Genomic DNA, 19884 nt, shown 5'->3' with positions numbered 1-19884 from the left:
TGCCTTTGCAAAATTGGGGTTTGGACATTTCAAGCACATGCACATCCATTTGGGTATTTTGAGAAATCCATATGCTTTGAAAATAACCACCATAATAAATGACAGCAGATAAAGACCTGTATGATCCATCTAGCCTGCCCAACAAGACATCCAAAGTTATATCTGCCGCTCCACGCAGTTATACTCCCCTATGACTTGTCTACAGTGTGAAGGACATTTAAGTTTTGTATTGATTCTATCCTCTTTCTATATTTGAATCATCTTTGTTTATCCCACACATTTTCAAATTCTGCCACTGTTTTTGTCTCCACCACCTCAACTGGGAAGATATTCCAGGCATCTACCACCCTCTCTGTGAAAACGTATTTCCTGATGTTACTCCTAAGCAGGGGTGAACTGACCGCTGTGATAATGGGGCAGTGCCCGACGGCCCACAGCAGAATGGAATCCACTCTCCCAGAACCTCCGTCTAGTTTAATCACTTTTGATAGGTGGTTAGGGGCCTATGATCCTTATTGCCCAGGGGCCTAGATCTCTGTCAGTCTCCTAAGCCTACTGCCCTGAAACCTCAATCCATGTCCTCTAGTTCTATTGCGTCCCCATTTCTGAAAAAGATATGTTTGTATATCTGAAAACAGATATACAGGAATCTTAGTAACAGACCAACGAAAGGAAGCAACCACTGATCCAGTAGGACCTAGCAAGTATTAAAGGGAGATCGGATAAACCATGTTATTCTCATCCATCAACATCTATTATTCTTTCTTTCTGCAGAGAATTGTACAAATGAAAGACAAGGATTCCCAAACCATGCAACTGGCATGCATTGAGGGTGCTAACAACTCAAAAACATAATCCTTACTTATAGATGCAAAGTAGTAGGATTTGACAAAATGCTGGTAAAAGTAATCATATCTACCGTATACTTCTGAAGTGACAATGGACTAACAGAACAGGGGACAGTGCATTTTACTTATTCATTGCCATAATCATCATTAGTATTAACAAAGTCTGTTCTGACTTCATTATAGATAACTGCTCATGTTTCTAGGTCTACCTAGATTCATTTTGAGTGGAGGAGTAGCCTAATGGTTAAAGCATCAAGCTAAGACCCAGGACGACTGGTTCAAATCTCACTGCTGCTGCTTGTGACTTTAGGCAAGTCATATAATCCTCCATTTTCTCCAACAGAAATGTAGATTGTGAGCCCTCTAGGGAAATGAAAACACCTATTGAATCTGGCTCATATTGAGCTACAACTGACAAAGGGTGAGAGCAAAATCCCTTCCTTTTTGCTGTTGGTGAGCTTCTTTCAGATTGCTTACATTCTTTTTTTTTTTTTTTTTTTAATTTAAGCTTTTATATTTAAATTCACCTGTGACATGACATTTACATCAAGAGTAACTGAGCATTCTCAGGATCAATTACAAGGAAAACATATTTTAGATCAGTTACCAGATTCAACAATCATTCTTCATCTGTTAGCAAGAACAAATTTCTTCACACACATATGAAATTATAATCAGTTAAACATCTCAGTGTGGAAGGTAAAGAATTCCACCAATGATGAAAATACTGTTTTATAACTAATTTTGCTTACACTTGGATAGTGGAGAAGTAAAAATCATTTGAAGAAATTCCCAAGATTTCTAGCTGGTACATTTATCAGTGCTAATATATAAAGCTTACTTTTTTTTTTTTGTCTATTGGATTGTAAGCTCTTTGAGCAGGGACTGTCTTTCTTCTATGTTTGTGCAGCGCTGCGTACACCTTGTAGCGCTATAGAAATGCTAAATAGTAGTAGTAGTAGTAGTAGTAGTAGTAGTAAAGCAGGGACATGGCCATATAAGATTAGAAATACCCAGGTGCAGAGTTTAAATATCATCCTAGCCTCAACTGGTAACAAGTGAAGCTTCACAAAGGAGTAACCCTATCACATTTTGGTGCCTGGCATATCAAATGGGCTGCTGTATTTTGCAATGTTTGCACTCTCCTTAAAAATGTTTGCTTACAGCACATATAAACACCATTACATAGTAATATAGTAGATGACGGCAGAAAAAGACCTGCACGGTCCATCCAGTCTGCCCAAGAAGATAAATTCATATGTGCTACTTTTTTATTTGTACTGTCCTCTTCAGGGCACAGACCATATAAGTCTGGCCAGCCCTATCCACGCCTCCCAACCACCAACCCCGCCTCCCACCACCAGCTCTGGCACAAACCGTATAAGTCTGCCCAGCACTATCCCCGCCTCCCAACTACCAGTCCCGCCTCCCACCACCAGCTCTGGCACAGACCGTATAAATCTGCCCAGCACTATCCCTGCCTCCCACCACCGGCTCTGGCACAGACCGTATAGGTCTGCCCAGCACTATCCCTGCTGCACAACCACCAGCCCCGGCACAGACCGTATAAGTCTGCCCAGCACTAGTCCCGCCTCCCAACCACCAGCCCCGGCACAGACCATATAAGTCTGCCCAGCACTATCCCCGCCGCCCAACCACCAGCCCCGGCACAGACCATATAGGTCTGCCCAGCACTAGCCCCGCCTCCCAACCACCAGCTCTGCCACCCATTCTAGCCTAGAATCATTGCTTGAACAATAAGTTGAAATGATTCCGGTTCAAAGTAAGATCTGATTCTTGTAAGTTCCCACAGCAATTTAAACACCTTCGATGTAAACCACTTGTGCCTGTTGTTCAAAAGTGATAAAATTATCAAATAGAGTGCCTAGTATTTTAAGTTTTGTTTCCAGTTCATATTTAGGGGCTCATTTTTGAAACAGAAAAATGTCCAAAATGTAGCACAAAGTGGCAGATGGATGTATTTTTGTCCAAAACAGCCAAATCTCTATTTTCAAAACACCTTTTAAAGACATTTTTCTATACAATTTATCTGTAGTGTGTCCAAATCACAAGGGGTGTGTTGGAGGCAACATTTGTGTATTCCCAAAACTTGGACATTTTTCTGCAATAATGGAAGAAAGCAAAAATGTCCAGGGCTAAAAGTTAGACATTTTGGTCTAGACCTGTTTCAATTACGACCAAGCCACAAAAAGGTGCCCTAAATGACCAGATGAACACTGGAAGGATTAAGATATGACCCCTCTTACTCTCCTAGTGGTCATTGATCCCCTCCCCACCAAAGATGGCCATTTTTGAAACAAAAAGATCTTTTTCTGGTTCAAAAATTGCTAAGTTCACCACTTGATTTTTTGATATTTTCAGCAAAACATCCAAAATCAGATTTAGATATCATATTAGAAATGCCCCTCTTAGAATCATTAACTAGGATTGAACATGGTATTAAGAATTAAAAATTTAGTTTTATATTTATTGAGCTTTAACCTAAACGTCAAAGTTCAATCTTCCAAAATCTCTAAACCTCATTTAATGTCTGGGATGACCTTCATAAGATCTCCAGAGAAAGGAATATACAGTGTGATATTATCCAAATGTATAAAAGGTCAGAAGCCCACCCTGGATAATTTGTTACCTAATGGGGCCAATAGAATATTAAACAATATTGGGGAGACTTCAAGACCTAAACCTACCTCTTCTCTCCCCCCTTTCTCTATTTCTGTGGTTGGCACTCTCATTCTCCCTGTCTCATCTACTCTTAACCTTGGGGTCATCTTTGACTCCTCTCTCTCCTTCTCTGCTCACATTCAGCAGATTGCCAAAACCTGTTGTTTCTTTCTCTATAACATCAGCAAAATCTGTCCCTTCATCTCTGAGCACTCTACCAGAACCCTTATCCACACTCTTATCACCTCTCGTCTTGATTATTGTAACCTGCTTCTCACCGGCCTCCCTCTTAGCCATCTCTCTCCTCTTCAATCAGTCCAAAACTCTGCTGCTCGACTCATTTTCCGCCAAAGTCACTATACTCACATTAGCCTTCTCCTTAAGTCACTTCACTGGCTCCCTATCCGTTTCCGCATTGAATTCAAACTTCTCTTATTGACCTATAAGTGCATTCACTCTGCCGCTCCCCAGTACCTCTCCACTCTTGTCTCTCACTAAGTTCTGTTGATAAATCTCTCTTATCTGTCCCCTTCTCCTCTATTGCTAATTCCAGACTCCGTTCCTTTTATCTTGCTGCACCTCACGCCTTGAATAAACTTTCCGAGCCTGTACGTCTAGCCCCCTCTTTGGCTGTTTTCAAGTCCAAAATTTAAGCCCACCTCTTTACCACTGCTTTTGACTCCTAACCACTGCTCACTTGCCCTGTCCTTTTATCCTCACCTCTATCCCTTACCCTTAATTGTTCTGTCTGTCTGCCTGTCTTATCTAGATTGTAAGCTCTTTGAGCAGGGACTGTCTTTTTTGTGTATGGTGTACAGCGCTGCGTATGCCTTGTAGCGCTATAGAAATGATAAGTAGTAGTAGTAGTAGTAGTAGTAGATTGAGGACCCTGAGGGATCCGACAATCTGGCACCTATGAAAAAGACGTAACATAATTCATTATTAGCTGAAAAGAACAATTTTTTAAAAAAATCCTGAAACCATTTTAGGACTACTCCATCTATAACATAGTAACATAATAGGTTCAGCAGAATCCCATGATCCATCAGATCAAATGCTGTTGACATGTCAAATTGCATTAAAATTATTCATTTGCCTAAACTGATTACACATCTGATCTCCAATAATACAGCAACCAGAACTGTTTCTGTGCTATAATCTCAACTAAATTCAGATTGAAATTTGTGCAGGATATTAAAATGGTCTAGGTAGCCAGTTGTTTTGCAACTAATTCTTCCACCACCTTAGTTAACAATGGAATAGATGCCACTGGTCTATATTATTCACATCATTAATTTGTAATGAGGGCTTCTTAATGATGGGAGTAAGAATAATATGACTAACTGAACCAGGAAAAAAGACCAGCATTAAACAATTTTTTCAAGGATCATATGAGATATCTAATAAAATTAGCATGGGCATCTTTCATCAAGTATATTGGACTGTTGCCCAGAAGATAATGAAAGATAGAGTATTTCTTCAAACAAGAGGCAACCTCTGAATGGGAAGAATGATTAAAACTAGTCTAGATTCTATTTGTCACCACTACATCTTTAATTTCGGAGGGAGCATATCCAAGTTCCATCATGTCAAGTTGGTAAGTACCAAGAACTTCTCTGATTTTGTTGATTTTGCTTTTAAATTATTGGGCAAGATCATCTGCCTTGGGAGAAGAATCATTTTACCAAATTATAAAATTTATGCTTCCTGAATTCTACTGATATGCATAATCCTTATTTCACATCCACAAAAACTGTTCGATTCCATAATTTAACAAACTTTGAACTGCATTTCTCATCTGATTTTCCCTGCGTTTATGCTGCTTACTGCATAGTAACTACTAGCAGACAACCATATTAAAGGGATTTGTAATAGTTTTGCAGTGTGGTAAACCGTGCATCATGTGCTTTTTGTGTTAAGGGGCATGTCATGGGCACAGAATGGGTACGGAAAATGTTTTGTGGTTAGTGTACTGCAAATACCACATGTTAAACAGCACTTTTTGCAATTAGCACTGCACAGCATCCTTCCAGAAGCTTAGCCAGTGTTGGGAGGCAGGGCTGGTGGTTGGGAGGTGGGGATAGTGCTGGGCAGACTTATACGGTCTGTGCCCTGAAAAAGACAGGTACAAATCAAGGTAAGGTATCCACAAAAAATGGCACATGTGAGTTTATCTTGTTGGGCAGACTGGGTGGACCAGGCAGGTCTTTTTCTGCCGTCATCTACTATGTTACTATCCTGAATAGGAGGTGCTAAGGACTTGATTGCTGCAACTTTAATGTGGCACCTGTAACAGCAAACACTAGGAATGCCCCCAATAGTTGCAGCTATTGCACAGTAAAGTCCTATGTCCATGGTAACTACAAATTTTACTGCTGTTTAGTAAAAGGGCCCCTTGGTCTTTCTACTTTGTAACTTAAATTGCTTCTATTGCCCCTTTCACTCTTCTCTCCAAAGACATCTCTGTTCTCCTACCCCAAGCAGCCTGTGTCCCTGTTCCCAACCTAGCACCCTCTTCACAAGCTGTATTGTTTGCTTCTATTTTACTGCCAATCTGTCTCTTAAGAGTTTTGTCCCTATATCCAACCTGGCTGTTTTCTTCCTGTACACTTCCCTCACCCAGCTCATCTCTTATTATCATCTACTCAGCACAATGCCCCTTCATTATCCTGTCTCCATTTCATTGCCAATGGCCTTTTTACATGCTGCAGAGTTTGGATCAGTAACTCCGATTTGCATAGCACTGGCAACTATCAAAGTTTACCCTGCTTGCACTCTTCACCCAGCACCTGCTAATGAAAAAACAGAGGGTTTCCTAACAGTGTACAAGTCTGAGTTCTAGAGCAGAGCTGTGGATTCTCAGCTATGGGGAGTTGCAGGATATTTTGAGGAACTCAGAAAACTCTGGCCGCCCCTTGTCTGCATATCTGGCCTAATTCACCTGAAAAAGCAAATGCGGGCAATCTGACTGTGATCTTCTTGTTAAGTAAACTCCCAATCTTCAGCTACATAATGGGGAGGCAGGAGGTGAATGTCAGGTAGTCCAACCCCAGAATAAATCTCTTGTATGTTCAGTTTCATAGTTACCTGGGTATTGGCAGGATAATTCATTTGCTGTATGAACTCCTCAGCGGTTTTCATGGCAGCCTTCCTCTCATTTGGATTAGCATTCTTACCTACAAACCAACAATAGTGAATATAATGCAACCCACTAGGGATGTGGATTCATTAGTGCACATTTAGTTCATTAGCACGCATTAAAATATTTAGAGGGTAATTCTATAAAAGGGCATCTAGATTTAGGAGTTTAGAGGGCACATAATTGGAGCCTACTGTCCTTTACAGAATTCTAGTATAACTGTATATATAGACACCTATGTGGTTAGACAGGAACACTTAAACCAGTCACCAAGTTGTTGTAAATGTTTGCACCTAGATGCCAGAGATATATGCAAAACTTATCGTATTCTATGAGTTACACATGTTAAGTGTGAATTCTGCCCAGTCTCTGCCCATGTGTACACCCACCTGTAAAATACATACTATGAAAGATATGTTTATATTTACAGAATAGTATGTAGCCAGATTTTGGGCATTTACATAGTATATGAATACATGCATGCTTAGAACATAAGAGTAGCCATACTGGGTCAGACCAATGGTCCTTCTAGTCCAGCATCCCATTTTCTAAACAGTGGCCAAGCCAGGTCACAAGTACCTGGCAGAAACCCAAATCGTGGCAACACTCCATACTACAAATCCCAGGGCAAACAGTTGCTTCTCATGTCTGTCTTAATAGCAGACTATGGACTTTTCCTCCAGGAATTTGTCCAAATCCTTTTTTAAACCCAGATACGCTAACCGTTGTTACTACCTCCTCCGGCAAAGAGTTACTGAGCTTAACTATTCAGTGAATGAAAAAAATATTTCCTCCTATTTGTTTTAAAAGTATTTCCTTGTAACTTCCTCGAGTGTCCCCCAGTCTTTGTACTTTTGGAATGAGTAAAAAATCGATTTACTTCTACTCGTTCTACACCACTCAGGATTTTGTAGACCTCAATCATATCTACCCTTATCCATCTCTTATTTGCTTATTTTCTGGTATTCTATACAATCATGTATATATTTGCTGCAAACAAGTTAGCACCTTCTTTATTGAATTACTCCCAAGTGTGCACAAAATCAATTTTAACATGTATCAGTCTAGTGTATTTTCTAAAGGAATAGATATTTAGGGGGGGGAAGCTATCAATGTGGGCTACCGATAAGGCATGATATTTTACTGTTAACCTTAGTTATTAGTATAAAGCCCCATTGGGAGCATTCTTGGGACTATGGCCGACCTGGTTGTAGTCTCCCTTAAGCAGGTTCCATCAGACTCTGGATTGATTGGTGCTTGTTGACTCTGCATGGGGAAGATATGTGTTAGTGGGTAGGATTTCATTCATTTCTTCCCAGGAAAACTCAAAAAGACTGCTGTGAACTAGGCTGACTGAAATGTCAAACTGTTTATTAAACTGGAGTGGAGTAGCCTAGTAGTTAGTGCAGCAGCCTTTGATCCTGGGAAACGGGATTTGATTCCCACTGCAGCTCCTTGTAACCCTGGGCAAGTCAACTTAACCCTCCATTACCCCAGGTACAAATAAAAAATCAGCATATTAAACCTTCTGAGTGCATGGTGGGATTTATGCAAGAGGGAGAAAGACGAAAGGTGATTCACAAGCTGATTATCAACTATTCCCTCCATTACTTTAGTCAACAATGGGATAAAAACAACAGGCCTGTAATTAGTAACATCTCCCAATGAAGCCCAAGCACTCTTAGTGATTGGGGTAAGTATTATGGAACCTTTCTGCTGAGGAAAAGCCCCTTGAGTTAGCATAAACGAGATATGAGCTTGAAGAACGTCATTGAATCCTGCTGGTGCAGTTTTTAATAAATAACTCGGAGAAGCATCCAGAAGGCAATGTGAGGAAGAATGCTTTGTGAGAAATAATTTGACAGTCTCATGAGTAGGTAACAGAAAGGAGAACCACAATCGGTCAGCCGCAATACCAGTATTCGAACTAGGATGCTTGAAGCAAGATTGAATGTCAGTGGCCTTAAGTTGAAACACAGCCCCCCTAATGTTAGTTACTTTTTGTTCAAAATATGTAGCTAATTGATTAGTAGAGGGTGTGTATTTATTTAGATTTTGTTCACACCTTTTTTGGTAGTAGCTCAAGGTGAATTACATTCAGATACACTGGGCATTTCACTGTCCTTGGAGGGGACAATCTAATTTTGTACCTAAGGCAATGAAGGGTTATGTGAATTGCCCAAGATCACAAGGAGCAGCAGTGGGATTTGAACCATCCACCACTAGATGTCAGGATATATGCAATAATTAATATATAAAAAACACATGAAAAGCTACACTATTGCATGTTCCAATCCTGATCTCCCAATGCATCCACCATCACCCACTAGCCCATCACTGATTTTAGCTAAACTGTGTAATAAATGATTAAGGAATGTAGGTATCAATGTGGGCTACTGTTTAGATGGGTTATTTTAGCTCTAACTTGTGCTATTTTAGTTCATGTCTCATTTTATGCAATGAAACCTAATTACTAATAACTAAGGTTAACAGTAAATGTGTCTTTAGCAGTCCACATTGATAATTCTTGCCTAAAGATCAAAAGCACATGTAAAGAAATATGTTTTAAGTCCACTGTGGTAATATGAATGATGGCAGGCCTGGAGCCCAGGTAAGACAGAGTCACAGTTGCAGGTAAAGGAAGGAAAAGAACATTTGTTACAGCTGTGAGGTCAGGGGTCCTGTTCCATTCACAGGTAAGAGGAACAAGATAACATAAAACTAGTACATAAATAAAACAATGTCCTTGTGTGGCCTGCTCCTGCAAAGCCTCTATGTGCTTTATTGCCTCTCAGTACAGCAGCACACTTTACATGTTCCTGGCCTTATTCCTCAAAGTTACCAATGAAGTCTCTAGCAATTACTCAAGTCAAAGTACAAAATCTGCAAGGTTCCAAGTGGAACTTGGCTTCCCTGAATGTAAGCAACTGCGGTTCACATATAAGTGGTAGAGACACATGCCATGGTGCATCATTACTTCCCTCTGGGCTTCCTTAACCTAGCTATGGCCTTAGCTTTTATAGCTCCTGGACCATGCCCTCCCAACTCCACCCCTCCCATATCACTTCCTCGCGGGCGAGACTGTAAGTTTTAAGGTGACTCTGACACTGTGAGGGAGTGCTATCAAGGGAGAAGGGCAGCGTCCTATTGACTCCCTCACATCCACTCTTAAATTTATTAAAGGATGTCTCTAGTCTCATTTGTGTTATTCCTTAAAAAAAAAAAAAAAAGCTCCTTGAATTATATTTACTTCCTGAGAGCATCAGGCCGCTAACATGTGGCCCATAGCTTCTGGGAGCCTTCTTGCTATCTAGGATCATGCTCACTCTGTGATCCCCAAATCACAGCTGCAACCCACCAAACACCCTCCTGGTCACAGTCCCCCTTTAATCAACACTCCCTAATAACAGTCCACCTTCCTCCCAGAAAGAATGAGCTCATTGATCCAAGCCCCTCATCCTAATACATTCCCTTAAACAGATCCCCCACTCCCTGAAGACATACCCTGGTCCTCTTCCCACCAGAAAAGATCATTCACCCTCTCAAAAGAACCCCTTGGACCCCCTGCCCCTTGAAAGAGTCCCTCCAGGCTCACTGGAGCCATCCCAGGTGTCTAGCGGAGTGGTGGTGGGGGGAGAAGAACAGTCCTCATCCTTTCCTGCCCACTAGGTTACCAGCATCAACACTGCATTAGTCAATCCCTGGTGGTAGCCTTATGTTACTACAACTAGGAGTCAAACTGTCAAATAAGGGATCCTAGGGGATGGGAGGCTAAAGGGTAGGGGATCTGTTTTGGGGAGGCAAACTTTGGAGTGGGGCATGAGCCTAGAAAGACCACTGACCCCTTAAGAAGGCTCCTTGATTTACTTGCACTAAAACATTTTATGTGCATTGATGAAATTTTATACCTATTATTGTCTGAAATGAACCAAAAAATGTCCAACAACCAACCAAAATTTCCAAAAATAATCCAAACTGATATGTTTATATGCACACCTCTACCTACTACTCATAAGCTGGAAGGCTGATCCTTTGTTCTTTCCACAGTTATCTATCTGGAAAGTTTTCTGTCAGTGCCTAATTAGTCTCTCTGATGTGTCTGTACGGGGGTCAAATCTACTCTCAAAAAATTTTGTCAATTGAAAACATCCCAGTTCAAGTATACTTTCCTCTAAGATTATCTCTTTTATTAATTGAGCACCCCATCTTTTATTCTTTACAGTTTTTTAATTCTATTTCTATGCCAGAAGTTTCCATTTTTTGCAATTATTAGCATGGAAACTTTCTGATTATATGCAGAACCCCTAAAGAAATCTATAATTATAGCACAATAGGATTTGGTTCGGTTCTTACCTTTCCACACAAAGATCTTTCTGTCAGTACCATGATCCAAAATGAAACACTCCTCCGAAAGAAGCATGTCCATAGAGAATGGATTCTCCTCTGCAACTACTGATACTTTCATTGATCCACTGGCATCTGATACCTGGCATATAACAAAGTTGATTAATATATTAACTCACCTACTGCGATATATATGTTGAATACTCTAAGGAGGTTAATGATATAAAATGCACCTATTCCTTATCCTTCCTCCATCCTTCTCTAGCTCCCCTTTTAACTCCCCCCCCCCCCATTTTGTCCTCTGCAATTCTATTTCTGCCCCTGTGTCTGACATCTAGTCATGGGAAGTTCTCGGTTTTACCGTAAACTGAATAGACACCATTGCTGGCTTGTGCAGAATATCAAATGTTAAGTATAAGTAATTAAATAAATAAATGCTATTAGGCACTCAGAAGGCATCTGTTAGGAGCCTATTCCATAAAGGAACATAGGGCCTGATATTCAGTCGGCAGTGGGCAGTGCGTTTGCTGTACTCTGCCGGTATTAAATCCAGATATTCAATTGTCGGGCCATTTCCGGCGAATATCCAGGTTTATTTTGGCCGCTATGCCGATATTCAGTGCTAACCAATTAACTTTTTAGCGGTCAAAGATAGGCCTGCTTTTTAAGCAGCCTATTTTGACCGCTCAACTTAGCCAGTTTGACGCTGCAGTTAGGCACTTAAACGCTATAGCCCTTATATAGAATTTTGACATTTACATACATATGACATTATTCTGAAGATACATAGGAGTATTCAGCACATACAGTGGTGGAAATAAGTATTTGATCCCTTGCTGATTTTGTAAGTTTGCCCACTGACAAAGACATGAGCAGCCCATAATTGAAGGGTAGGTTATTGGTAACAGTGAGAGATAGCACATCACAAATTAAATCCGGAAAATCACATTGTGGAAAGTATATGAATTTATTTGCATTCTGCAGAGGGAAATAAGTATTTAATCCCTCTGGCAAACAAGACCTAATACTTGGTGGCAAAACCCTTGTTGGCAAGCACAGCGGTCAGACGTCTTCTGTAGTTGATGATGAGGTTTGCACACATGTCAGGAGGAATTTTGGTCCACTCCTCTTTGCAGATCATCTCTAAATCATTAAGAGTTCTGGGCTGTCGCTTGGCAACTCGCAGCTTCAGCTCCCTCCATAAGTTTTCTATGGGATTAAGGTCTGGTGACTGGCTAGGCCACTCCATGACCCTAATGTGCTTCTTCCTGAGCCACTCCTTTGTTGCCTTGGCTGTATGTTTTGGGTCATTGTCGTGCTGGAAGACCCAGCCACGACCCATTTTTAAGGCCCTGGCAGAGGGAAGGAGGTTGTCACTCAGAATTGTACGGTACATGGCCCCATCCATTCTCCCATTGATGCGGTGAAGTAGTCCTGTGCCCTTAGCAGAGAAACACCCCCAAAACATAACATTTCCACCTCCATGCTTGACAGTGGGGACGGTGTTCTTTGGGTCATAGGCAGCATTTCTCTTCCTCCAAACACGGCGAGTTGAGTTCATGCCAAAGAGCTCAATTTTTGTCTCATCTGACCACAGCACCTTCTCCCAATCACTCTCGGCATCATCCAGGTGTTCACTGGCAAACTTCAGACGGGCCGTCACATGTGCCTTCCGGAGCAGGGGGACCTTGCGGGCACTGCAGGATTGCAATCCGTTATGTCGTAATGTGTTACCAATGGTTTTCGTGGTGACAGTGGTCCCAGCTGCCTTGAGATCATTGACAAGTTCCCCCCTTGTAGTTGTAGGCTGATTTCTAACCTTCCTCATGATCAAGGATACCCCACGAGGTGAGATTTTGCGTGGAGCCCCAGATCTTTGTCGATTGACAGTCATTTTGTACTTCTTCCATTTTCTTACTATGGCACCAACAGTTGTCTCCTTCTCGCCCAGCGTCTTACTGATGGTTTTGTAGCCCATTCCAGCCTTGTGCAGGTGTATGATCTTGTCCCTGACATCCTTAGACAGCTCCTTGCTCTTGGCCATTTTGTAGAGGTTAGAGTCTGACTGATTCACTGAGTCTGTGGACAGGTGTCTTTCATACAGGTGACCATTGCCGACAGCTGTCTGTCATGCAGGTAACGAGTTGATTTGGAGCATCTACCTGGTCTGTAGGGGCCAGATCTCTTACTGGTTGGTGGGGGATCAAATACTTATTTCCCTCTGCAGAATGCAAATAAATTCATATACTTTCCACAATGTGATTTTCCGGATTTAATTTGTGATGTGCTATCTCTCACTGTTACCAATAACCTACCCTTCAATTATGGGCTGCTCATGTCTTTGTCAGTGGGCAAACTTACAAAATCAGCAAGGGATCAAATACTTATTTCCACCACTGTACATGTTAGCACCTACTTTATAGAATTACCCCTAAGGGAGGAAGTTATCAAGCAGCATTAGGGCAATAACCCTTTGTTATTTGCACCCTACATGACTTAGAGGTAGGGAAGGGAAAGGGACTTCATATGCTGCCTTTCTGTGGTTTTTGTAACTATATTCAAAGCAGTTAGCCTCCCAAAGTTCCATAGAAACCTATGGAACTTAGCCTCCCAAAGTGCTTTGAAAATATGCCTCTCTGTAAACTGCTTTGAATGTAGTTACAAAAACCACAGAAAGGCAGCATATGAAGTCCCTTTCCCTTCCCTACCTCTAAGTCATGTAGGGTGCAAATAACAAAGGGTACCTGAGGCAATGGAGGGTTAAGTAACTTGGCCAAAGTCACAAGGAACTGCAGTGGGAATCCAGGTCCCCAGGATCAAAGTCTGCTGCTCTAACCACTACACTACTTCTCCACTCCCTAACAAAATATGAATGGTTGACTGACTAATTGAGGAATACACTAAACAAAATATATCTCCAGGTTTCATCTACATAAGATGCTCTTCAAAATATTCTCCATACCAATATATATAATACACCGAAAATATGTTAATATACAAAATGGTGCTGGAAAAGGTAAACCAAGGTTTATATCTCTCAGTTCACATCGTAAAATGTCTTAAACAAAACTAACACATTGAAAATATCTTGGGAGGAGATCCAAAATGGTGCCGGAGTAAGACTTACCTCCAGGAGCTCCTGCATTGGCAACTATCTTTAATCTCCTCTGTTGGTGTTTTTGCCTTGCTAGATGCCTAAACATAGGGGGAAGCTGAGAGGAGCTCCTCTATCTGCTCCGTTTCCTGGTAGTATGTGGCAGACTGCTATTACATCTTTTGCGGTTGTCTCTTCTTTGTAGGGCGTTTCTGCTGCTGCGGCTGGGAAGAGCCCCAGTTTGGACAATGAGACTTTGTTGAGCCTGAGAGGACCTGATACTCCCCTGATACCTGGAAGTGCTGACCAGATTAGCTCCCTGCTGATAATGGAGGATACCGGAGAAGTCGGTGTTGCGTGAAGCGCTGAGATGCTGATTCCTGGTACAATCTTGTCATCTGCAGCAGTTGTGAGATCATTATCACCGCTTTCTAGGGAGATAGATGCTAGGACTCTGGCGGTGACAGCGGAGATGAGATCTGGAGCGATATTATCATCAGCAAAGCTTCTGTCTGCACCTTCAGTGGTTGTGCTCCCTCTGAAACTGCTAGTGAAACCCCAAACAGTGACCCTGGATACACTTTGGGAGGCCATTGTGAGTTTACACCAAGTTTGCTCCTCTTTCACTCCTACTTTTATAGCTTCTTCAACTAAATTGCTAGATTTGTAGTCTAAGGTTAATTCCTGTACTGCAAAAACTGAATTGATTGAAAAATCTGTTATTGATTTAAAATACTCACAACCTTTGTTAATACGGGATAAGTCTATGATAATAAGGAAAGTGGAAAACCTGGAAAATATGCAAAGGGGGACTTAATTTGCAATTTTTGAATTTCCCTCAGAATAGATTGATGTCAGTGAGAAAACGATTTTATAATTTCCTACAAACAGCATTGGAGTTTGCAGAAGCAGCTATGCCACCTTTGCAAAGGATTTTTTATGTGACTTCTACTGAAAAAAAACAATATCTGAGGTCCCTATAGATTTAAGCAATTTCTGATATATTGAAATCAGATTCAGAGAAAACTGTGACTACTGGGGCTACATTACTGGTATATTTAGTTTTTCTTCAGGATAGGGATTCAATTCTGAGATTATATTTTAAGACCCCATATACCTCATTCATGGGTGAGAAAGTGCAGGTGTTTCATGATGCTTCTAAATGAACACAATCTAGACGGAAGAAGTTCTTGGAGTTGCATTCTTCTGTTATTAGATTAGGAACTTCTTTCTAACTTTGAATTCCCTGTAAGTGTTGCATTGTCTATCAGAATGCTCAATATATTTTCTATGAGTCTTCTCAATTGAGACTTTTTCTTGAAGGAAAGGATATAACCTCATACTTTTTTTTTTTTAATTTTTAAGAAGTCTTTATTGAGCATTGGTATGTGTGAGATGGAGAGACTGACTGCTGTGAAAAGAAAAGCGTTGCCCAAATGGAAGAAAATTTGGGAACCCTTTTTGCCAAGATGTTCTGGATGAGAGGGCGATTATGGTAACCTCATACTTTTGACTGTTTAATTTCAGGTCCAGTGAATATTAGGAGAGGTTGATTTTGTACTTATTGCTTCTATTTTCCTTCTTCCTGAACATATCCATCTTTCTATGGATTTACTGCTCTTGGATCCCCTGGTTCAAGGTGGAATATGTTTAGGTTTTGTTTTCCATTTTTGAATGTATAATTTTCTTTGTTCCATTAATCTGAATTTCCTGTCAAAGAATTATGTATTTGATGTAAATTGAAATGCAAATACATAATTAAAAAGAAGATAATATCTTGAAATACTTGTATGTAGACTGAAGTAATGACTGAGGTTGAAACAATATAACCGCTTCTTTCCTTGTCAATGTTGTCAGTCCAGCCCAACAGGCTTTAAACACCCCAGCAGTAGCCTGCAAATCATTTAGAAGATGTACTTTATGGCCAAACAAAGTTCCAGTATCTAGATCACATGAACTCTGAGTCTCATGCTCACGTGTTTTGGGACTGTGCCTAAATCTTACACGTCAGTTAAAACAGGGGGTGTGGAAATGGAAGTGTCATGGGTGGATTGGAGGCATTCCTTTAAGTTAGGTGCTTAGTTAGAGAATAAGGGCAGCCATGCCTAAATTTATGCGTGGGTATTTGCACTACATTTTATTTGGTCCAAATGGCCATGCCTAAAATTCCTGAGCAGAAATGCTATTCTGTAAACTGTGTCTAACTTTAAGCATATTATGGAGAATAGCACCTTTTTCCCTGCTGATGTTGTTGGCACCATACATAGAATTTACCTCTATAAGAGCACAAGAAAAATAAACACAAAGGGGCACTTTTACGAAGTGGTGGTAAGCCCAACACGGCCACCGGTGGTAGTTCCGGGTCAAGCATGCACCATTCCTGTGGAAAAAATAAAAACAGCAGTAACCCAGTGGTAATCGGGCATCACCGCACACTGCCCGGTTACTGCCAGGTTACTACTACTACTATTTAGCATTTCTATAGCGCTACAAGGCGTACGCAGCGCTGCACAAACATAGAAGAAAGACAGTCCCTGCTCAAAGAGCTTATAATCTAATAGTTACTGTGGGAGCCCTTACCTCCACCTCAGTGGTAGTGGTAAATGCTCCCTGCTGCCATTTTTTTTTTGGGGGGGGGGCTTTCTACCCACTGTGGTAAAAAGGGCTCTGACTTGTAGGAAAAATGGCCCCCACAGCTACCGCAGGGCCCTTTTCCCCACAGCTTAGTAAATGGACCCCAAACTGTTGTGTTTTTCTGCTTGTTTTTGTTTGCCAAGACATGAAATGACATGAGATATGCTGTTGTCATTTCAAACAAATGCACATCCCTATAAAATTTGTGCAGATTCTTATAAGTATAATTTCTACATGTATATGTAGTGATGTAGTGGTGCTAGATAAACGCATAGCACCACTGAATATAGGAATAATTTGTAACATCTAGATTAGATGTTTCCAGTTATTCCTCAGACCTTTTACTGAATATAGACCTGATGTATATATGTGTGTATGTGTGTGTGTGTGTGTATAGATAGATAGATAGATAGATAGATAGATAGATAGATAGATAGATAGATACAGGGCTTTTTTTGAGGGGGTAGTTGGGGGTACTGAGTACCGGCACCTTTTCCATTGTCTGCTAAAATTGACCCATGGACCCCATGTTTTAATGAAAGAGCTCAGGCTCTACACACCAATTCTGTCTTATCATAGATTCTGTGACTGGTTGCAGGGGGCCTGGCTATTGTGGGGTGGGTCCCTCACTGATCTCTCCACCCTTGAAGGGTGGCCTAGCATTTGAGTACTGGCACCTTTTTTGCTAGAAAAAATGCACTGGATAGATAGATAGATAGATAGATAGATAGATAGATAGATAGATAGATAGATAGATAGATAGATAGATAGAAAAGACAGAGAGAGAAGAACAATTATTTCTTACCATGTATAATTTGGCCATTTTCCTGTTTGAAACATCTGCAACTTCATCATCATTGTCATCTCCTGGAGGAAGTTCTGGCTTTCTCCCTAAAACCTTTAAAAGCGAAGCAAAAGGAAAAGATGTCTTTAAAATGAAATGCCATATTGTATAACATTTGCTTTTGGAAGCTGTTCCTAAACTTCAATATATCACTCCATAATGTAGCATAGTAGCAGCAGAACACCTAAAATGGCATACAAGGTCACTTAACTCTTGGGCACTCAACAGACCACTCTCAGCAGCAACCTGTTTATCTACAAATTCAGCACTTTATAGTACCTGATCTCACTAGTGCAGTAATATAACTCTTTAGCAGTACTACTGTGTGGTATTAATAACAGATGGCAGAATATTTTTTACTCCTTATTCAAGCCCTCAGTTTTTGAAAGTTCATCACATTCTGTAGAACCAATTTAGAAAGTGCTGGCAGGTTGCCTGGAATCCGGGAGAGCTTGACTGTCTCTCGCCATTGAAAATATGATATCAAAACAGCACCCCCCACTGGCAGGACTGTAGGTGGAGAACTCCTGCTTAGCTTAGGGGAACGGTGGTTACTACATGGGCATTCCAAAACCACCATATGATGCTTTAGTAAGTCCCTCGTTAGGCCATTTTTGTCTGCGTTAGGCACGCATTAGTAGCTAATGCAGCTTTAGTAAATGGACCCCTAAATTAGCTCCTACGTCTGGCAGGAAAATACAACCTTAAGTGCACCTATCAAGTTCCTGCTGCACTGACACCAGTCTGTGAAAACTAATGCTAACATTTCAGCCATTGCAAGATTCATGTATAAAATGACATGAAGACTTCAGCCAAAAAGAACGCTTACACTCTCAAGAGATGAGCGAAGAGTTGCCTGATGCAATGGGCCTTGGATTTTAGAATAACAGATAAGAAAGTGAGACCTGGAGGAGTAGTGGGAAACATTCAAAGATAGTAATGCAGAGCAAACTAAAGGAAAGGTAACAACTGTATATTTTTCCAGACTGACAGAAAAAAAAATTAAACTAGCAGGTAAACCTCTATATAATCCACGTGCCAACATGAGAATTAATAGCTGTAGCAACAAAATATATGTTGCATCTTGCTACTAGGTAAGAAATGTAGTAGCTCAAAACCATTTTAGCATGCAGTAAGCCTGCGTTCGGCTTACCAACGCTTTGCAAAAGGGACCCTAAAAGACTGCAGATCCATTATAGCCCAATAACCCAGAGCCTGAATCCACCAAAAGATGAGCCAAATTGCATCCTTATCTTGCATCCCTTGCTATCTGAAAGAATCAAGTAGAATCATGGATCCTCAGAAAGATGTGGTAGAAAATGCAACAGTAAAAGCTAGAAGGATGCTTGGGTACATAGGAAGAGGAATGGCCAGTAGGAAAATGGAGGTGATGATGCCCCTGTATAAGACTCTGGTTAGACCTCATTTAGAATATTGTTTACAATTCTGTAGACTGCACATTCAAAAAGACATAAACAGAATGGAGTCTTTCTAGAGGCGGCTACTAAAATAGTCAGTGGTCTTCGCCATAAAGTGTATGGGGACCTACTTAAAGATCTCAATATCATACTTTGGAAGAAAGATGGTAGAGGGGAGATATGATAGAGACACTTAAATACCTATGTGGCACAAGAGGCGAGTCCCTTTCAATTGAAAGGAAGCTCTGGAATGAGTGGGCATAGCATGAAAGTGAAAGGGAATAGACTCAGAAGTAACCTGAGGAATATGGAAAGGCTGGTGAATTTGTTTAATGGCCTCCCGGTGGAAGTGGTGGAGACGAAAACAGTTTTCTGAATTAAAATAAGCTTGGGACAAGAACATAGGATCTCTAAGGGAGTGATAGGGAGAGTACATGAAATGGATAGGCAGACTGGATAGGCCATATTGTCTTTATCTACCATCATTTTTCTCTGTTTCTATGTTTATATTGAAAGACCTTAGACCTTCTGACCCCCCCCCCCCCCACACACACACACACCCATAAAGATGGTGACTAAATTGCAGTCCTGTCTGGGTGCATGCAGTCACAATAGCAGCCCTTGTACCCCTTACAAGACATGAGCACAGTTGAGACCTCTTCCTGCCTCCCCACCACCAAAGGATATGGGCCCATTGTGGCTTCTTCCCAGATCCCCCAACAAACATAGGTCTAATCCTATCATCCTCAAAAAGTAGTGGCAAACATTTGGTTTCTCTCCCCAAAGTCTGATTCTCCCTACTGCTATATGAACAAGTCTGCCTCCGATTCCTCACCCAGATAATAATTTTAAAAAGCTCATATCTTGTTTAAGTCTTCCTG

The 19884-nt window shown here is 41.0% G+C and overlaps 1 protein-coding gene across 1 annotated transcript in view; it reads right to left on the bottom strand.

The window, feature by feature from the left end:
• SCIN (scinderin) overlaps positions 1-19884 on the bottom strand; it is a 208545-nt gene that overhangs the window by 56150 nt on the left and 132511 nt on the right. The window contains exons 5-7 of the mRNA XM_030201180.1: positions 17547-17639; positions 11023-11155; positions 6618-6706 (exon numbers count right to left, since the gene is read on the bottom strand). Coding sequence (XP_030057040.1) covers positions 6618-6706; positions 11023-11155; positions 17547-17639 — 315 coding nt within the window. The remainder of the gene's footprint in view (positions 1-6617; positions 6707-11022; positions 11156-17546; positions 17640-19884) is intronic.

This window comes from Microcaecilia unicolor, chromosome 1 (genome assembly GCF_901765095.1).
Source record: "Microcaecilia unicolor chromosome 1, aMicUni1.1, whole genome shotgun sequence".
Lineage (NCBI taxonomy): Eukaryota > Metazoa > Chordata > Amphibia > Gymnophiona > Siphonopidae > Microcaecilia > Microcaecilia unicolor.
Note: the sequence above shows the minus strand (reverse complement) of the source record. Positions and strands in the feature narration are given on the sequence as shown.